The 14167-nt window shown below is 40.1% G+C and overlaps 1 protein-coding gene across 15 annotated transcripts in view; it reads right to left on the bottom strand.

Annotated features, from left to right (window-relative positions):
* Window positions 1-14167, bottom strand: part of LOC109854966 (disks large 1 tumor suppressor protein) — a 425866-nt gene that overhangs the window by 367990 nt on the left and 43709 nt on the right. Inside the window, exon 1 of one of the 15 annotated variants that reach the window (XM_020428646.1) lies at window positions 8320-8407. The exons of the other annotated variants lie outside the window; for them this stretch is intronic. Coding sequence (XP_020284235.1) covers window positions 8320-8392 — 73 coding nt within the window. The 5' untranslated portion in view covers window positions 8393-8407. Of the gene's footprint in view, window positions 1-8319; window positions 8408-14167 lie in introns of those variants that run through there. 15 annotated transcript variants of the gene reach the window in all.

Here is a 14167-nt window from a genome sequence, read left to right as displayed (position 1 = left end):
GAGGTGAAACGACTCGAGAGGATCTCATGCACCGCTGAGTGCAAGTCGAGAACAAATAGGTAACGGCAATTGCATCGGTTTCGCAGTAACGCCGCCGATGCAACAGCTTCTTTGCTCTCTCCTTTCGATCTCTTGCCTTCCTTTCTCTCTGCGCGATATGGAAAATGCTTCCGTTGCGCACCTTCACGACCGTTGATACCGTTTTTTTGGCGCGCGAAAGGAACTCTTTGAGTGTGTGTTTCGATAAATTATTAAGTCACGGAGTTAAGAGTATACTTGCGGAAACAATTCAAATGTTCTCAAAAAAATATCATACATATATTCACCTGGACTCTTTCAGTATAAATAGAATGTAGTTCTATTTATACTCAGCATTTCAAATTTTTATATATTTTTTCTTTAGTTTGGTACTATAAAAGCCTTTCGTTTTAACTTGTAATAATAAAATAGAACTCAATAGAACTACACCCAAAAGACATTTGGATAACAAACATTAACAAGCAGTGAGTGAAAAACCACAAAGAATCGCACGAGTTTTCTCGCAGGACAATTAGGAAATTTATAAACGTATGACAAGATAATAATGCTACGCTATTGAACTTCTTGCAATTTTTCACTTCAATCTCTTTTTATAATTCACGGTTAGCATTGAATTACCCTGACGATATTTCTTTGCATTAAAAGCTCTCGCGTGATGAGCCGACGCAGATATTGAGTTGTACTACTACGATATCTTATTGAGACTCGAAACTCACACTACATTTTCTTTTAAAGAATCGTGCAACCATCTCCGCGCGAAATCGTAGAGATAATCAAAAATAAATTTGTAGTGTCTATTTAACTACTTACTTCGGAGAAAGAAAGAGAGAAATTAATCGGTTAGGTTAGAGTATAAGGTTACACACACACAGAATTGAGAAAAAACTTCTCAATATAACTAACAAAACTCTCCCTTGAGTTTTGATAAAATTCGCTGAACATTCCAGGTTTTTTTCCAAGTTTTTCCAGACAGCAGACGTGCGCCCGCTCTCGCGTGCCTCTGCACATGAAGGGTTAGGATCAAGAATAGGAAGAAGTGAAAGCGAAGGTAAGGTAAATTTCTTGGGCGGTAATAACACGGCAATGGGTACGTCAGCCATCGTTGCGAGCGACAACGGAACTATGCCAAGTATGACCGTTTATCCTCGGCTTTATGGTTCATCCGGCTGCACGTCGCGTTTCATGAATTATAACGCCGTATCTCTTTTACGAGATGCCGGTGTGCTCGATTTTCACGAAGCATTGGGGACGAGGAAGGAGGGAGCAAACGAGCTCGTCACGGGTCGTGAGAACGTCCTGTTTATCAGGCTTCGTAGGAAGAGGACTCGTCCCGAAAGCTCTCGGCTTTTATTAAGAAGAAAATGCGTTTTCCTCATCATCAACCAAGTTGATCCCGTCGTTGACAATAAAGAAACATAGTGTAGCTGCAATTACTTTTTCAATTCAAAATGTGAATGTTTATTGACAAAATTAAAAGAGATAACATTTTTTTTGTTGTTTTAAATTCAGCTTACTAGAAATATACACCAGAAAAATAACGCACCTACTACTGTGACGATTTATTTAAATGAAATTATATAATAACAAAGAGAGTACTCCTTCAGAAAAAAAACATTTAACAATAGAAGTTCTCTAAACAATATATTTATAATAATTTTGAGCAATAATTAAGATTTTCTATAACAATAACGTAAAATAGATAATTACGGTCGAGTCTATTTGACACTTTAGTTCAAGGTCCTTCGTAAGGCGAAGGGCGCCGAAAAAGGAGACCTACCGGCGCGCTGTGTTATTTTCGTCTTTCATTACGCGACGCCGTTGACACAGTTCGCACACAATAATTAAAGGAAACCCCTTTGCGTTCGTCTAATTAAAGCACGGTAATTATCGAAGTGAATTACGAGCCGCTACTTCCCCGTCTCTTTGCTCGATGACGACGACGGCGACGTTGGGACATATTGACGGCGCGGGGTCGACAATAATTATTTCATTTGTAACAGCTATTCAAGCAGCAAACGTCAGGAGAAAGTGCTTCGTTTACAAGATCGTCGAAAACGATGTATAACACCGTCAAATAACCTATTTTCTCTTAAGTGTCGCGTTGAAAACTTCGACGACGGAAGAGGATAAAAGTGTATATTGATTTTTGTATCAGGTGTCTATATAATAATTATTAAGATTATACGGACACGTGCGAACACACGTGTAAACATTTACTTAGTAGTGGAAGAACGTCAACAAATCGTTTTTTACGAACATAGTTTTATATAGCGGTAAATCCAGATTTCGTCATTCTGACAGAAAAAAAAACGGACTATCGACAAACTGTCGAGCAGGGCCGCGGACCAGAATCTCGGCTACACCCACAAAGGACCTGACACACGAATGCCCGGCCCGACGAGATTCCACAGACAGCGCCGCTTCCCCAATCAAACTTATTCAAAATATATACGTAGATAATAAAAACTGCTATCGCATTTATACACACACATAAATGTAATTGTATGTGTGACATAAACGACTACGAACAAGACAACAATAAAAGTGTCAAATAGATTAAAACAGATTGGCTCAAAAATGTTGCACAAAATATATACGACCAATTTGTCCGACAAACATGTATAAATTGTATATCTCTGTGGAAATAAAAATTTCATTTTGTTGTAAAAAAAATTTCTTTGCGTCTGGAAAATTATTCCGCCTTTATGCGCGTTCAATATAAATGTATAAAATATTTACCGTGTCAACCGAGATATGTAAATGGTAGTCATCCATCATTCACATTCATGAAACCATGTATAAAGACAAATGAAACGATTTTGTCATAACGAAACTCGTGAAAAATGGGCCATGAAAACATCCCTATCGCAGTGACTTTACCCATACGCTGTACATGTATACACCACTATTACAAAGAATGTCGAACAGAGAGAAGAACAAAAATACGCTGTTATGTGAACACATTTTTTTAAATACATACATTGTATATGAAGTATGAAACGTAATGGGAGACAAAAATACGGCGGATTAAATTATTTTCAAGTTAAAAATTAAAACTCGCCGAGCACAAAAACACAGAACTGATGAATTTTCACGCGGTAGTAGTTTCCGCGAAAATGAAAATAAACAAAGATCTGAAATGCGTTATTGTTTACGAAACAATCCCGCGCGAGACAGATGAATTCCCATGAATCTAATCCGACCGAATAACAATCAAGTCTGGAATTGTGCAAATGCGCGGAAACGGGGCAACGTTTAATCTGCGACGCCATATTCGCTGTGATACCTTGCGTGTATAGAACAAACAAATTGTAGCTACAAAATACAGATTTTCTGAATTTGCAAGGAGATTGCGCGTTCTTGGATATCCGTGAAATTGTGTAACTGATAATCTTGTTTGCGGAAATGCACACGTATACATGACATCAGTTGTGTAATAAACGCACAAGAAAAGTAGATGGACATTTTTTATCCACAATTTTCACAAACATAAAGCAAAATTGACGCAAATCTAGAACAATCGAATTTTTATCAATGACGTTCTATTTCATCCTTTCAAAATATTTGCGTAGCTTCAAAACATTTGAGTAGCGTTTCTCTATTTTTCAGGATTTTCAGAAAAATTGCAAATTGTCAAAGAACATTATAAAAAAAGTAAATTCTCTTTTAGGAGAGGCTTCTCTAATTGCCGTGAATCCTTCACACATATTATTTAAGAGGGTATTGGATACCGACGACAGAGAATGATCTTTATAATATATGTGAAAAAAACAAAGTCATTGGAAGAGTCTCTTCTAAAGGAAAGTTTTATCTTAAAAAATGTTCAGTTGACAATTAGATTATTTGTCAGCAGGAATATTTATTGGCAAGATCATTCTTCGTTAATAACAATAATGCTGAGAATGTGCAGCTATGTTCCCTCTCGCCGCTGACAGAAAACATAAATCGAGAATGCGGCGGCTGGTATGCCAACTACGAGAACCTATTTTACAATCGGCCGTACACCGGAGAGAGAGGGAAAGAGGTATATCAGAAGCGAATTACTGTTCGGCTCGGTTATCTCTAATTACCAGCGGCAATAGAACAATGCGCGTTTGTGTAATATTAAGGGCCAGATAGTCAGCGTGTAACTCGACGTATTCAAGGTAGTTCGGATAACTGGATCTGCCTTGCATACGCAGGACGGCAGTTCGATTTAGTCTAGCCGGAAAGGAGGAACATTGTGACGATTAGGAAACAATGAATATTACTCTAACCCGCACGATAGCAATCGCCATTTTGTCTCATAAATCAAAAGCGTTATTAATAGGAGAGAGAGAAATGTAAAAAAATTAATCTGGAAAAAATGATATTCTTTTGTAACGATAAAAACATAGTGGCATAAAAAATAAAAATTACTATTACAAATTCTGAGAACACAGAACTTATAAAAATATGTTTTATAAATTAATGCAGTAAAAAGTCAAAATAATGATATTTGAAAGAAAAAAAGAGATATAGATTATTACCAAAGTTATTACACAATTTTACAATTATTTGTTGTCTCTTGCTTATCACAAAGTTTGTGACTTTTATTGCCCGAGAGCTAATTTTTTTTCTAGTAAAAAACTAACAGGTAGATTTTATCATATCAAGATTAGACAGCGTTGTTAAGAGATGTCTATGAAAGAGTAGGACTTTTGTTACATAAGCTCTTTAGTGCTCGTGATAAAGATATGATCATAAAAAAAAGTCTACAGTCACTTTCATTTCGTGCTCTCGCGCACACGTGTAATCGCATTGCTCTTTGCGTCGTCGAAGCTTTTGCTTTTCTTAAAGAAAGCTTTTGCTGCGTAGTCATCGCATGTGCGAGGTACTACAATAGCTCGAGGACGTCAGAGAGATGCTGCTTTTTTTTGAAATCAGAGAACGTTTGACACGAGGAAAGCGCGGCGTATTATGCCGAGTATGTTTCTTTGATCAGTACTTTGAGACGAGAGAAAATACTAATACATTGTACATTACGTAGAGTCGCGGAACAAACATGTGCGCGTGTCTTTTTCTCAAAACCGGTATTCTTATTAGCTGCAAAACGTCCTGAAACGAGTAATTAATTCGCGATACTCGCGCGGCGAAGACTGTTTGGCGCACGGAAGCGATAAATGAACGAGACTCTTATCCTTTCCGTCTTGTAAGTGGCACTGGGAGACTGGGAAAGGATGAAGAGCGTGTCGCGCATATATATCGAGTAGATGGCGGCTGGCAGATGCAAAGACACTCGACGCGTGCGAAACGAAACATGAAGGATAAACCGATCGGACAGTAGCACGAGGTTTGCACGAGGGAAAAATCCGGAAACAAAACTGTTTCAAATCAAACGACACTTTTGTGCCGGAGAAGAAAGAAGAAGAAAGCTGTGAGAATCAATTGTCACATCATATACGCGTATATATTCGAGCGCAAAAATACTTAGAAACAAACTGAAGAAAAAGGAAAGAGCTTAATAGTGCAGACTAGTTCAAAATTAAATTAAGTACGCAAATGACTTGGACGGAATAATATAGCTGTGCTATTAATTCGTGCAAAAAATTTACGAGAGAAAGCATGCGCGAAGAAGTCGAGGCAAATTGCGGAAGAATGCTGTCTCTCTTTCGAAATTAATCACGGCCACGTGTCAAGCGGCGATATAAGCGACGGACAATAACGTAGAGCGAATCGCAAGCGAGCGGACCTCAAAAGCCGACGGGTACAACAAACAGCGCCGATTTAATCTACGTTCTGCGCACGACGGCTGAAATGGACCGCCGCCCAGACTGCCAGCCCGCCAGGCTGGCAGGTAGCGGTCGTCCGAGCCAACTGTAGCGTAAAACCGCGATAATCTCGATGGCCATTTGCCTCCGCTCTCGTTCGCGAAATTTTTCCGTCCCTGCGCGCGCGAATTTATTTCAATTCAAACGCTATCGCGAGCGAGCGTGCGCGCGTGTCCTAACCGCGTTTTAACTCCGACACGTGAAATTACCAACTGTTATCGCGTAAAAAAAATACATGCTAAATAATGTGGTTAATATGTCCTCAAATAAACGAGATATCAAATTCTACTAATGGTATTATATTTTGTTGCAAAAAAAAGAAAAACTTCGAAACGGGAGATTAAAAGCGTTTACACTTTCTTTTTCGTGATATCTATTCAATGTTGAAAACTCTCTCGATCCATCAGACAATTTCTCTCGTTTAAATCGTTATTAAAAATAGATAATAAATTTTGTTTTGCAAATACAACGTAAATTTGATTAGCGTGTGACCATAGTTTAGCATTTCTTGCTTATAAAATAAAATATAGTTGTCTTATATGTTTAATAATATTTACGATGAAACTAATTGCATTCGCAAATTATAAAGACAAAACAACCTTTTGTTTAAATATTTCATAAAAAATTTCACAAAAATACCGTAACTTTTTTCAGATAGAAATATTTCATTTTATATTTCATTATTTTTGGCAACATTAATCATCTTGCGAATTATAAAGACAAACTTCTTTAAAAAAACCAATTTCTAAAACCAAATTTCCAAATGTTTGATGAAAAAACTATAGAGATATCGTGATTTTTTTACACGGAAAAGAATTCTCTGAAAATTTCAGATTTTTCAAGTTTTTTCCAGTATAATTTTTTCGTAAGTGATACATGCACTATGCGACATTATGAAATCAATTTTCCATTGCGCCGTTCGATGTCATCGCCTGCGCGTAAATCGTCGCGTATAGCGATGGAATATTAAATTTCGCTACTTTAATTGTTGTTGTGCGCTCCGTTCGCCCCGGTGCCGATCGACAAATCACGGGTCGCGAATAAATCACAGTATCCTGCCAGTTAGAGACGTGTAATCCCTCGTTCCCTTTTTGTTGGCCTCGCAATTTTTTTCGTTTTGAGTTTTTTTTTTTTTTTAAAGCTAGCGCCCGCCGCGGCGAGTTGAGGCAAACAGCTGGCGCGACGAGAAAAATGAATCGGCGTCACGTCGATTTTTCACGCGCGACAAGATTTCCTTGAAATCGCAATAGCAATTGCCGCCTGAGAACACACATTGGCGATTGTTGCAAACAGAAAATAGCGAGGATATAAATCAAGCATCTCTGAGATTATATATTGTACGATCTTCGATTTAATCGCAAAACGAGAGTGTATCAAAATGGTCTCTGATCACGTGGAACATGTACAATGTACGCGAGTGCGGGTAACAAATCAATGGAAACAAAATAAATTAAACAAAACCTACTACACTGAAGAAATTTTCTGATAAGTTTTAATGTAAACATTCGATGAAGCAGACACTATATTTGAGATAATAACGTTAATGGTATAATGGTGTTGCTGTAATGCATCAATCGATAAAGCCCTTCTTCGAAAAACATGATGGATAAAAAGCAAGTTTCACCGGAAGATGCAGGCGGATGCAGTTTACCCCTCGTTTATCCGATAACCTCCTCTGCGGCATTTATATGTACAACCTTCAACCGGGCGCGCAGCTCGCCCGTCGCGCTTTAACCGCTTTATTATGCAAAATCTTTCGCTATCTCCCTCCTTTTTTGTCCGGAATAAGTTCTCTCGCGCGCGTTACGCGCTCCCCTCGCTTTCTTCCGGTCGTTTCGCGGTGATCGCCCTTAAAATTACACTAATCCGCCGCTCGCGTCCGGAAGTAACGCTGGGCATGCGCGGAAATATATGCCTCTGCTTAAACGTAACTTCTCTCCGCGTATGAAACTCGTCGCCCCGAGTTGACTTCCCGAATTAATTATCTCTCTTCCGTCGTTCGCAAGCTTCGTAGCCGACGACGGACGCGGTAAGACTTATCCGTTACGACTTGCGGTTGATCATAGAAATGATTACGATGGCCTTCTCAGGCAAAATCTCCAAAACTTTCTCCTGCTAGTCGTACATGTAATCGAACATAAATGTTTTTAAGTGTTATGACGAATCTTTTTACGTTTATGAATAATTAGCATTTAAATTCATTCTTTTGATACGATATAGAAATAGCTTAGAAAGTTAAAGGAGCATTAGCAAGTCTTTTTAGTAACTTTTGTTTAAATTTCTTTTATTAAGATAGACGTAATTTAGTTTGTAAAATTGCTTTTACTACTTTTTAGTTTTTTAAATATTCTACTACTGAGATTGTTACTTAACAAACACAAGTTTTTGCAACAACAACAATTTCTAATATATATTTGCACGCTAAACTTTTTCTTCATACAATTTCGCAACATTTTACTCGCTAATCCACCTAGTCGGCAAAAGTACTTACGGTATCGTTCGAGGTACAGAACGGTGGGAAGATAACAGCACATGCCGTTCTCCCCATGTACGTGAGTATACATGTCTGCTAATTAATGCTAGATCCTTCGTTGAGGTAACTATGTGGCGGCGCTATATCCTCCGCAGTCTCTATCGACTCAACTAGTGACTGATGAAAGATTTCATGTTGCCGCTTTCGCATGGAGGGCGGATTCTATCGCAACGACTCGCGGTCGATTGGAAAAAGTTTTCAGTGTCTTTTAAATGACAAAATCTTGCACAACACGAAAAAAGTTGTGGCGAACAGAACTTTCGCGAATTATTTTGTTGCAAAGTCCAGCGAACAGTTTTTGAGATATCGTTAATTTCGATCACGCTCACATTTTAAAGATTAATCGTTCTTCAGCTGTTCGTTTTGACACTCGTAACATATTCGAGATGTTCTTCTTTCACAACCATAAGATCATTTTTTTTAATTATAAACACGATTTGTTTTTTTTCTAATGTGTCATTCAATTAGTTTTCTGACTCAATTGTAGTTCTGAAACGAATAAAAACAATAATTCGCAAGTTTTTCCGGAAACAAAACGACCGACACACGCGTAACGCAATTTTGCTGCGACACACGCAGATGCGACTGTCGGCAAAAAAATTCAGCGAAATGCGCGGTAGATACGCTTGGGTTCGTTCGGTCTCCGTTCGGAGCTTCGGACACAGCGCGATATTCCCGCCAAATACTATTCGACGATTTCATCAGAATTATTCGCAAAAAAGAGTATTTGCCCGCGGATGTGTCGGATACAGGCAGCATCGATGTCTCAGCGATGACGAACATTTTTGCAATTTTATTTACAATTTTTTCGAACACCGATATTAATTTGTAAAAAAATTAATTAAAAAATGAACAAAAATACCTGGATAAATACATTTTAACGTAGAAACAAATACAAAAGATGAAACTGACAAAAATACTTCTCGTTCTGTTTATATATTGTTTAATTTATTTTATCAGCCAAATGCACATTTAATAAGCGACGACTGCCGGACAAAGCGAAAGTAATGGCGTTGCGCCCGTCGAGACCAGCGAAAGATCGATTACGCAACTGCGAGCCGGAAATGCTTGCAGTCAAGTGCACGCGTTCGCACGTGCTACGCGTGGACATCTGCATCGGACGTATACACAATCGATTTTCGGGTCTACGCACCTGTCAACAGGTTAATTTCCCGCCAATGCCATGACAAGGCTTTCTTTTTTATAATCCGCTGACGTGTCGCCGTTTTGCATTTAACGCATTCTGTTCGCATTGCCGAATCCAGCGCTCACCGCAAACTCGTCACGATTTAACGAAATAGGCGCAGGATATATTCCGCGTCGACGCGACAGTTAATAATTTTACTACTAAAGTATACTTTTTAAGATAAAATAAAAAAATGTGTGTACAAAACTGACTTGGTATGTCGATTTTCATCTCGATATAAAAATTTGATAGAGTATCAAATAAAAAATCTCGATCGATTGTAAAACCTGCAATTTAACTTTTGCAATATAGCGCGACTCGGCGATATTTGTCGTTCCGAGCGATTAGACTTGTGATTCCCCGCAGAACGCACATAATATATAACCCTCCGCGAAATTGATTGCACCCTATCCCTCTTCACGACGCAATAACGTTAAACGTTCTCGGTTAACGAGTCACGTGAGATCGGCATTATTCTTGCGGACGTTTAAGGAACGACGGAAGCGATTATCGTTTCCTTGCCGTGCCGCGTAAGATTTTCGCGTAACGAGAAAGAGAGACAGAGAAAGAGAGAGAAAGGGAGTGTTCCTCGACGAGATTGTGTTTTTATTTACGACGCGTACGGATATATTTTTGCAATTGTTTGTCGGCGCGCGAACCCTGTCAGCGAGTATTCCACGCACCGTTCTTCCACGCAACCGACCTCTTTCGCTCGCAATTTCATCCGTGTTCCACATCGCCGCGACCCACGGACGAGCCATCACCTCCAATTGTGTAATTTCTATGGAAACAGTTCCATTTTCATAATGAACTTGCAAATGAAATTATCGGTCGTTACATTAATCGGGGACAGAGAGAGAAAGAGGAGTAGGGGGATCACATACGAACGAAATTTGCATCTCGTGCTGTGCTCGAAAGGTCCGAGAAATGACAATTACGCCGAGTGTGTGTCTTGCCACGGCTTGTTAACATCGTTCTGCAATATCGATTATACGAGAGACGCACTCGTCGGGAATTTTGAGCCGATGGGAAGCATCGCGCGTATCGCCCGCGTGAGAGACGCGTCTCGCTCTCCCTTAGAGGAAAATTAAACTCTCTCCGTTGAGAACGACATATTAACCGGTAATTGCACGGGAATAATTGAACATCTCTTATCCGATTGTCTCTTAAATAAAAAATCAGTTGCGATCGTATTACTTACTCGAATAAGCGTGTCATTTTTCAACATTCGCGGGATAATAACGCACACGTGTCGGCAAAAGAACTGGATACTATAATTGAAAGTATTACAATTGAAACGGTAATTGAACGGGAAAAAGAAAAATGTGAATATTTGTTATACTTGTCGAGGAAACTCGAAGCTACAAAGACTCTCTCGGTTATTCCGCTCGCTCGTACTTAAAAACAATTTCGAGTTGTCGGAAGAATTGCTATTTATCGTAATGAAAAACGCGGAGGCAGCCGTAAGGGGAAAAAAAAGGCAAAGGAAGAAAGTACTCCGAAATGACTTGTGGACGAAACGCCTTTGCGTTTAAGATACGTATTTTCCACGCCACGACAACATATAACGTTCGAAAGTTCACGTTCTCCGCGCGTGATTACACGATCGAGTTTGATTCACAATGGCAGTGTATTTCTATTTCGCGTTTATACAGTTTGTCAATTGTGAGTTAAATCGACGACGCGCAGGCACACACAGTCTTGGAGATTCTCGCGAATGACGACACTCCGTCTTGAGAACTGACAGGAACATTTGCCTCGCACAGATGACACTTCCACAAATGACACGTGGTTTATGAACCCCACTGACGTACTACAATCACTTTGTAATTCGCGCGCACAACGCACTCGATAATTTACTCGCGAGCAAGCGAGTTCGCGGGCGACTCACTTAAGCTGCGAGCGACGAAAATTCCTAGAAAGCGAGATTTCAGAGAGAAAGACGGCGCGCCGTGACAGGCGTGAACACGGGAATCCGCTTGTGTCACTCTTTCTTGCGCGAAGAGGGCAACGCAGCACGTGAGCGACAGTGCGACGCGCGATAAGTTTTCCGCGCGATCCGAGAAGAAAATTCGTCACATACACGCGACTCTCGCATTCTCACCCGCACGGAGCGGCTCTAACCCGCTGACTGGCGGAGTCGCCCCTTTTCCGCCCGCCACGACCCGTCAGCCCCTAACCCGGAGGCTATTCCCTGGTCCCCGCGCGCTCGACCTACCACCATCGAGCCACCCCGCGCCAGCCAGCACCCCACCTATCCTACCACCATCACCTTCCGCCGCCACCTTCGCGAAACCGCCGCCGTCACCCCTCTTCCCACCCCCGGTGTCTATTACCATGGTGATGTTGACCCGCTGCGCCCTTTGCTCGTGTATCGGAATCGTATTTCTTTTTTTTTTTGTTTTTTACCATCCCCGTATCTTTATAAAACGAGGAAGCTTTATAAATATCACAATCAGTTTTCAGCGTTTTCATGTAGCGTCAAAAAAGCAATAAACAAATAGAAATTATTATTACAAAATGTACATCAGGAAAATTGTGAAAATTGCGTTTGCGCTAACTTCATTGGGAATAAAGCAAGTTCTTTGTTTACGCGCGTGTTCGTAGACGCACTACGTAGACGTAAACTAATCTGCGAGGAATATTGCAAAATTATAAAAAAAAATTATTATTAGAAGAAAAAACTGTAGAGCTTAAGTTTAGAATTCAAACACGCTGCGCTTCAGGGAGTAAGGAAATATCACGGTGCGAAGACGAGAAAATGTCCTTCAGCCTCGAGCGCTCGTTTCTCTCTCATCGACTCTGAGGCGAATGCTTTTCAAGTCTTGTAAATCTCTCTCGAGAAAGAAAGAACGGATGGAGGCGGTGCGGAACGAAGGATCTTGTCGGCCAATCTAATAGCTTTTTACGCCTTATTACTCATCGTTGCGCTCAGCCGTATAGCGGTGCTTGGAATAGGAAAATGTTCCGTGTATGTAATGCGGTTCGGTTCGAATATGTACGTATATAGACCAGAGAGACGGGGAGATTCACCGGGACGAGTTTCGAGCAGCGTGAATTCTCGTAAGGCAAGCTAATATAGCGGAAGGGAATGTGTTCGTAAATTCTCGAAACTCTAAAAAGACGCGCATACCACTTCTTTAATTCGTGTTCGCGTCAAGATGGCGTCGGGCGCGACGCAGAGACGATCTACTGACACGCATGAATTATTCTAGACGTCCGTCGCGCGGAAATTCGAATACGAGGATTTCGGTCTCGCTTAATTAAACTAATTTCCGTTTAACTCTTTGTGAGCTGACATGGGTCTCCAAGGCCCATCTAAAAATTTCAAACCGGTGTCTCTAGTTAAAATTTGTTTTTTTTTTTTTAAACGCTTATATCTTTGCTGAAACTAGATTTTTTTCAATTTGGTTTTTTTATCGACGCAGAATCGCTCACACTTTTGATTAAAAAAAAAAAATTGAAAAAATTTGGGTTTTTCGCGAAGACGTGTGATTTTAAAGTTGCGTGGGTCTCACAGACCCAGTCAGTTCAACTAGTAGACTGTTTTAGAAGTCAGTCCATGAAAGATTAAAATCGCTCACTTTTATTGCCTGAACATTTCAACCAAAACAAAAGTAAATGTATTGCATGCCGTTAGAAAAATATTTGGAATTCGCTTTCGTCAATTGCATGTGTGATACAATTAATGGAACGCACACACTTGGTGTTATTATACAGCGTCGCAACCGGCGGACAATGAATCGAGCGAAAATGACCAATCGCGTCTTTTACGATACGTTTGATCATGAGCGTTTCACGATGGCACCAAAGAGACCTCGAGAAGTTCCCCAACGACAAGACAGGCCATCGTGAAAAGGAGAATTGAGAGAGAAGTGATCTGCTCGAGCGAGTGCCTATCAAGAAGCCAATACGTCGATGGCAATTGCTCCATCGCGTCGTCGTCGACACGCGAGTTACAGATCACTTACGCAAACTAAAAAATTAATAGATACAAGAATATTTAATTATACTCGTACCTACAGAATTAGTTTTCGACTATTTTAATTTAATCTCTTAAGAAAGTAAGGTTCTTTTCTATGTTTTTTGAGATGCAAACCAAGGACGTCAATATATTCGAGTTAAAAATTTTCAATCAATTATTTATATTTTATATCATATATCGCGCTCTTATATCTAGTCTTTTTTATTTGCTGTGCTATTGTTTCTCTGAGAATATTTTTAACATAAAAATTGCAATTTATTGTGTAATATACAAATCTCAACAGCTCTTTACTTTACTTTTACACGGCACGTAAAGTGAATACGATTTACGATTATATGTTTGCAGCATAAATTCGCAAACTGTCTTTGAACAACGTTTACGAATGATGTTGGCAGACCCGCATTGGGTCGGCGGCTTTACCGATTTCTATAATACGACCGCGTCGCGGTGAATTACAGGCAATTACGGCTCGACGTACAGACGAATCGCGTAGGTGGAGGTCGGCGCGGGTTATTTGGCATCCCCGAGGGCAGTCCGATGCAATCCAGAAACTTCAATATTTGATATAGGTAGACCCGGACGCGCACGCGACGGAGGTAGGAGGTGGTGCGGGTCTTCGAACTAGTTTCGCCGTG

This window comes from Pseudomyrmex gracilis, unplaced genomic scaffold (genome assembly GCF_002006095.1).
Source record: "Pseudomyrmex gracilis isolate BER0280 unplaced genomic scaffold, ASM200609v1 scaffold_76, whole genome shotgun sequence".
Taxonomy (NCBI): Eukaryota; Metazoa; Arthropoda; class Insecta; order Hymenoptera; family Formicidae; genus Pseudomyrmex; species Pseudomyrmex gracilis.
This window is presented reverse-complemented; position numbering and strand designations above follow the sequence as displayed.